At 42.1% G+C, this 7585-nt stretch overlaps 1 protein-coding gene across 1 annotated transcript in view; it reads left to right on the forward strand.

The window, feature by feature from the left end:
* The first annotated feature begins 2578 nt into the window (after positions 1-2578).
* Positions 2579-7585, forward strand: part of wwc3 (WWC family member 3) — a 32309-nt gene continuing 27302 nt past the window's right edge. The window contains exon 1 of the mRNA XM_078259801.1: positions 2579-3009. Within this exon, the coding sequence (XP_078115927.1) occupies positions 2864-3009 (146 nt within the window). The 5' untranslated portion in view covers positions 2579-2863. The remainder of the gene's footprint in view (positions 3010-7585) is intronic.

Below are 7585 nucleotides of genomic sequence, written 5' to 3' on the forward strand. Positions count from 1 at the left end.
AGATACTTTAAAAACTCCAGTTTTAATCTGTGTGATTAAGATTAGAACTCCTTTTTTACAGAACTCAAAACTCTCCTCAAAATGACCATATTGTAAACTTATGCAGAAACTCAGTCATAAAAACACAATTATTAATGTATCATGAAGGTTGCGCTCCTAAGGAAACTTGTGGAGACACACAATCACTGCCTTCAAGATAATTCATTTATTATCCATGTAATTATAAATAAAATGATGCAAGTAAGATCAACTTTGCACCATGGAGATGTGAGATTTATTATTGATGATGCATATATCTACTTAATAATATTAATTTAGAATTTTAGAAGGGATGATATTCATAAGTTTGTGATGGTCAGGTTTTTTGCTGCATGTGACTGAAACAGAAACAACAGTGTAGCCTATTGTGTGCTCTCATATGAACACTACATAGCCTGTGGGAAATAATCGTAGGAGGCGATAGATCAACGCTCTGACGTGAGAAAATGTTTCCCAGGCGTAAACACACTCAGATGAACACAACCCCAAACAAACACGCAAACAAAAATGCATAGATCAAATCCACCAGCCTGCTAAACTCCTCCTCTGGAGAACAGAATGCTCAGCTGACTGCACTGACGTCTTGACAGAGAGTCCATGTTTGCTCGGCTGCACACACACACACACACACACACACACACACACACACACACACACACACAGATCTACCTTTTTGGCAACAAAATTTCCCCTTACTGGAATTTTTACTTTAATGTCACACTGAATTTAAGTCACTGCACCAATAACCTGAAGAAAACTACTACTGGAAATAAGTTTAATCAGTGCTGTGCAGTTCCTGCTGGTCACAGATTTAAAAAAAATACTAATCAAAAAGTAATGCAACTCCCCTCAAAGCAACATGTCACACACACACACACACACACACACACACACACACACACACACACACACACGCACGCACACAGAAACCCTAAGTACATGTGATGTTTATCAATGTTTATTGCATCATCTGTTAATGTACTTTATAATACAATATAATGATATTCTGTTCTTAAAAGGTTCCTTATCTATTTAGTGCTCATGAAGATATGGAGCACTGTGAACTCTGTCCACTTGGCTGCCTTTAAGTTGTTCTGATAGAGACTTTGTTAGAGAGTCTGGTGTGGAGGATTCATATCCTGTACCAGAAAATATTCATTCGGGCGCCCGGATGGCTCGGTTGGTGGAGCGGGCGCCCATGTATGGAGGTTTGCTCCTCGGCGCAGCGGGCTTGGGTTCGACTCCGACCTGCGGCCCTTTGCTGTGTGTCATTCCCCCCCTTTCACTTCTTCAGCTGTCCTGTTAATAAAGGCCTAAAAATGCACCAATAAAAAATATTCATTCAATTGTATTCTGTTGCACTCACTGTCATAAGCTGCAGAGGGCCCTCTTGTTTATAATGACTAATTGGCCATGAAGGACAAATAATTGGTCCAAATTGTCCCATACAAGTCCTCAGGGGCCCTAAATGGCCTTATGCAGAGGGCTTACCATACTGTTAAGACTGATCAAATTATATTATTTTAATTTAAACTGGAAGAATAAGAAAAAGTACAAACAGCATCAATAATTACACACCCCAATTTCACAGGACCGGATAAACCCACTTGGGTTAACATCCTTCCACCCCCCAACCCCATTTATCTTTTGAACTTTTCAGTTTGTGCTAGTTTGGTTGAGCAAACATTTATTTAGCAGCATGCACCATTTAAATAATAAAAGCTTTAGATAGACTAGATTTTAACCCTTGACAAGACCTCGTGATTAAGGGATAATACAGGTGAGGCCTCTGCCATTTCAGTTTTTGTGCCTAAGTGGTGTATACAGTGTTAGCCAGTTAATACATTTGCAATTAATTAAATTGCTACAAACCTTTACACACAATAAACCTGGAGCCTTTAGGCATGAGGGTAATATAACTTTTTTTTAGGGCAGACAGTTTGACTTGTTCTTGTTCTAATTTTGCTAACGCCTAATGGCTCAGTACCATTAAGTGTTCCAGTAAACATGACAGAGAGCCAGCATGCAACATACCTGGACCTGGGACAAGCTTGCCTAAATGGGTGACAGTGCAGTTACTGTGGTTAATGTTGCAATATCTATTGAAGACACCCGGTGGCGCTGGTGTACCATTTAAATAACCCTGCGGGTGTTTTCACTGTGTTCAGGGGGGTGTTGTCTATGGATAAACTCGTGTAAACTATTTACCTTGTTTTGTGGTGACCCGTTTTTCAAAAAAATGATAATAATAATTGATTTAGTTAAGTTATTGGGCCGATATGTCATGTGAATCCACAGGTTGTTTGACAGCTGAACAATAACGATAACAATAAATGTGTTCTTGGTGTTGCCGTTATCGCTGCCTCTTTTGTCCGCCACTACTGCTGACTGAGTTATAGTTGACGTAAAACATTAAATAAATGTTATCAAGCTTGCTTTCACAGCGACATGAATACACTGTAATGAAGTGTTGAGCTCTGAAGTTTTCCTATTGGACAGAGGAACTCGCTCAGTCGTACGTCTGACCGTTTATGCAAATCAACTCAACCCGAATATGGACACGGAGGAATGAAATATGGTGGAGGAGGCGAACATGGAGGACCGAGGACCGTGAGCGCTGCGGTAGTGTTTTTGGGGGGGTTGTAAGAAGAAACGTGGATGTACCTTAAGCGGGACTTTTTAAGCGGACAACCTCGGTGGAAAGTTTTGTATTTGCGTCTCCATTTTTTGCGCCGACAAGTGCGTCGAGGTAGAGTTTGTTGTAATGCAGTGAAGAGCGACTTTTTCGGGGGGATAATTTGCAGGGCAGAGGGCTCCCGACGCTATGCCGTGGGTCAGCGGCGGTAAGCGGAGAGAGAGCTCGGAGCTGCCGCTGCCCGCGGGCTGGGAGGAAGCCCGGGATTACGATGGCAGAGTGTTTTTTATCGACCACAACACCCGGCAAACTTCATGGATTGACCCCAGAGATAGGTATGCTAAAGGCCTGGGAGTACTGGGATTACACACACTCACACAAAATAGTTTTAATTCAACAAGCCCTTCTAACAAAACAGATTAATTTACTTTTGGAGATGCCAGGGCAGCCGGGACGAAGGGGGGCGACTACAAGTGAAGGCAGATTTGTTGTTGTTTTTGGGGGCCCGTGCTGTAAATTTGCATTGCCTTTAATGTGACACAAGGTTGTGGTGAATATTGTAGCCACGACCGATGAATCAGATGAGATTTGGCAGAAGTTGTGGCCTCCCCACCTCATGAAGAGGTTCCCATGCAAACACGGGATGTAACGCCCATGGTCACCTACCGTGCAGCTGCTCACACTAATGTATTTCTCTTTAAACGCAAAGTCTGACAGGTCTTTGACATGAAATTAGACAGCAGCCCAGCCTTTCCGGTTTGTTATGTTTCAGTTGGTGTTCAGTACAACACACATACACCCAGTCAGTCTGGTCACCTGAGTTTTTACAGATCTGTCTCTTCTTCATGGAAGAAGAGGAACTTGAGGTCTGTCTCATAACTCAATCATTAAGACTCATCAGTAAGATCAGAGTTATGACTTCCAGTGACCGGAGACATTCCTGGTTCACACACACCTAACATAACACAGTGAGCTATTGTTATCCAGTTCCCCTTTCCTTTTCATACAAAGACGCCTCAAGTCCTATGGTGCGTCAAGTACAGCTCTGAAGTCTACTCCATAATGATGTTGTTCATCCCAAAATGACCCATAATGTGTGTGTTTTATTGGATTTGAGAATGGAGCATATTACAGCAAAAGCTTTAAACTCCAACTCCCAGAAATCTTTGTGAAAATATGTGAGGAATGCTAGTTGGGCCACTGGGAAAGCTGCAAGGATGTGCTTTTGTGGGGACTTGGATTTCACCAACCCAGAAACGGGCTCAATCAGGCATTCAAAGCAGACTTTGTTGAGATTACTGGGAATTATAGCAAGTATTTTAACTCTACTGCATTATGAGGGAAAGGCAGAAATTCACAGTGTCTGTCAAAAACAACACTCCAAGTATGGTTGAGTTTGAGTTCTAGTCTGTTTCTGTGTAACATTAGTCCAGATTTGTTGCAGCTGATTTCTCAAACAGCGGGAATGTGTAATAGCTGCATGTAATCCAGATAAGAAAAACCTGATTTCCTTGAAGGCCCCCTCCTCCCTGCAAGTTGATTAACCATTGTTATGTGAAGCTGATAGCTGTTTCACAAGATCTAATATCTAAGATTGAATATACGTCAGCATGTGAAGGGGGAATCTGGGGTTTGACGTTTGCATGACTAAAGAATGTTCTCTGCATTTGTTCTGGTGCTGCTCAGTGATTTATAGGTTATCACTGCCAGAGGAATGTCTTCTGTCACCACCTGATACTGACTTTCCAATAAATCACATCACTATACAGCACTAAAGCTGACTTTGTGCCAACATGCAACAGATACAAAAAGGTGTCAGCCATTCAGTCAGTGTTGCTGCTCTTATAAATTGTAGATCTTTCCATCAGCTGCAGATAAATTGACTGGTTGCATGTAGTGGATGTCAGGAGCAGAGAGGTGAATGCAGTGATGATAAGTGAGTTTCCTACTTTTTCCTGTCAAGGCCCGGTTTGACAGCTGTTCTGTTTTAAGTACAACTAAAATCAAAGGCTGGTATTTAAGGATTGTTGTTTGGTATTCATCATCTTTGGTCTTCATCATAATGAGTCATATTATTGGCTGAGGCTGATATTAGTTTACATTTTCAGACTTTAATTGATCTGAAGATTGAATGATCTATTCATATTTTATAAAATCAACCGTCAAAGCCGTGTTTCCTTTCAATGGGAAGTGTGAATTTAATCTGAAATAACTAATAGTAAAATACAGTTGATCCCCACTCAGTATTTATTGGACCATGGTAGTTTGTGTTGGAGACTGAGTCGACAGATTAGCGCCTAATTTGGCAGAGATCAAACTCTCCATATTTTGGGCAAAACATGATCTGTGTCTGAAGCGTTACAAAGGCCTCAGGAACTCCTCTTGAACTGACGCTCAAAAAAACGTAAGCTCAGTATACCCATTTGTGTGAGTGCAGGTACTACCATCCTGTGATCTGTTGTGTTGTACAGCTCGCAGCTATAGGGGCGTCCGATGCGCGCAAACCTCCGGTCTGCTGCGTCAGTGACAGATTATCGCCTAATCACTAAAACACAAGAGTCATTGAGCTAAAACATAATTGTCAATGATGATCATGATGTGCTGTAACGGAGCTGCGTATCAGCCAGGGGTCAAGTGTGTTCCTGCTAGTACATTTGGACATCTGCGGCTGAGAGAAGCTGGATGGAGCTGTTTTTCGGTTAGATAACAGCGTGTAGTGAAAAATTAGATGGATGTGTGAACACGTTGCACAGATACCTGGGAAACTTTTGGAGCATCCCTCAACACATGGCTTGCACAAAGCGCGAAATAAAAACCGGTAAACATTGCACTTTTTAAACCATCTACACCCCTCAGTACCCTTTGAGCTCACTCTTGATGATGGTTATGTATGTCTCTTGAGGATGGTGGATACCTCAAGCAGCTCGTGGCGTCCCTGCCAGCTCCTGCAGATAAGCCAACCAGTTCTGTGGAGCTTTTTTGTTACTGTGGAATGAGCGTTATGTTAGGCATGCCTACACTAATGCCCAGGGGCTCTGCTTGCTCGCGGCCCCAGACAAAGCAGCAGAACAGAGGCAGTTTCCCACGTGTCTGCCTCCTCCTCTCCATCCTGGGCCCTGTAGGCCTCCTTTATTAGCTCTGTTATGCAACAGCCATGGCCGGCCTGCCGCTCAGCAAAGGGAGGCCTTTATACTTGGTCACAAAGCACACCAAATTTAATTATTCTGGAAAGGATGAGCTGTGTTTCCAGCACCGAAAGGTTATTCACATGCGCTGAACCCCGCTGTTATTTTGCTTCCCCCAGTGTTTTCATTATGATGGCTCTTTTTTGTCTTTTGGTGGGGGGAGGTTACAAACATGCCATTTGCTTGATCCTGTGTCATTTGGCCCTATGGGTTTTCCGTGTTCTTTTTCACGAGGAGACAATATGTTTGTCTTCAGCTTTCACCTCGCTCCATGTTCTGGAAGTTCAAACCTCTTTCCTCCAGCAGTTCTTTAGCCGTTACTCCCTTTCATGTCTAGCTTTCCCAGAAGATGACCTATGTTTTTAAATGATTTACAGGAATAAAAGCACTTTATTTACTTTATTTATTGCATCGATATTGCTTTGCATCTTCTCAGGCTGTGTGATGATGCCCCTTCTGAAGCAGCCACATTCAGCAGTCAGAGCTGTAGGTTGCTTGTGTTTTATGTGTACGTTGTGAAGAATGCTACCTAAACAGGACATGCCAAACTCAGTGGACCAACCTCGAGCTCTGGGCCACCATTGTTTTTTTTTCCCCTTCCACACATCTGCACTATTCTTATTCAAAAAGAAAAATGTAGTTGACAACGCTCGCTGGCTCTGCCCATTTTGTGTGTAAGTTTCTGTACTTCTTGTCATAGCTTTTTGAAATCTCACACAATTGCTGTAAATCAGCAGCTTTTCATATGCTTGTAGCTTAGTGTGCTCTCTCTAAAATCACTATTTTTGGTCATTTATAAACATATTTTATTAACACACTGTAATGCAGATTTTTTTTTTAAACCAGGGGCATTTGTCAACTCTTAACTTCTCTATCAAGACATATTTTAAATTATATAACCGTGTATATATGGCCATTCAGTATCTGTTTGAACACCAGCATATAGTTATGTGTTCTTTACAGGAGGAGTTGGAGTTGTTGATGAATGCATTAAAAAAAAGACATTATAGTGCGTTTATGTTGTGGATTTAAAGGAATAGTTTTCAGGAAATTGGCTTATTCGCTTGCTGAGCGTTAGATGAGAAAATCGAGAAGTCTCTCATGATTGTATAGTAAATTAGTGACGCTGCAGCCGATTAGCTTAGCTTAGCACAAAGACTGGAAACCAGAGGAAACGAAAAACCAAAGTTTAAAAATGACATGTTGTGATTTAACAAGGGGCTATATCTATTTCAGCCAGGCGCGGTAACTTTCTGAAGTATCCGCCGGTTGCCTGGCAACCAACACTGACAACAAGACTCCCAAACAACCAAAATTGAGAGCATTGGATGCATTTATACTAAATTGATTATGGTCAGGGTGCTACACTGGTAAACCCAACTCTGCCCCACTCACATAAGACAAGCCCATCCCATGTGTCCAGACGCTGTCTAAATATGTACAGAGACAGAGATGTCGGTCTACTTATAGGAGACCTATTTCCATAGGATTCAACACATAATTGGAGAAGTGGGTGTCTGTCCGTCTGTCAGCTGCTCTAGGCCCAGCTCTGAAATGCTGCACCCAGCCCTCAGAGAGGCTGGACATAAATGACATTCCTCCCAAAGTTGTTTTCACGTTTCTTTTTTAACACCGAAAGGAATTTGTAGACCAACAACACTTGTGGCATTATTTTTTCCTCACAGACTTGTGTCAATCACCCCCTCCAGAGACACAGCTAACATTA

Source organism: Sander vitreus, chromosome 9, assembly GCF_031162955.1.
Source record: "Sander vitreus isolate 19-12246 chromosome 9, sanVit1, whole genome shotgun sequence".
Lineage (NCBI taxonomy): Eukaryota > Metazoa > Chordata > Actinopteri > Perciformes > Percidae > Sander > Sander vitreus.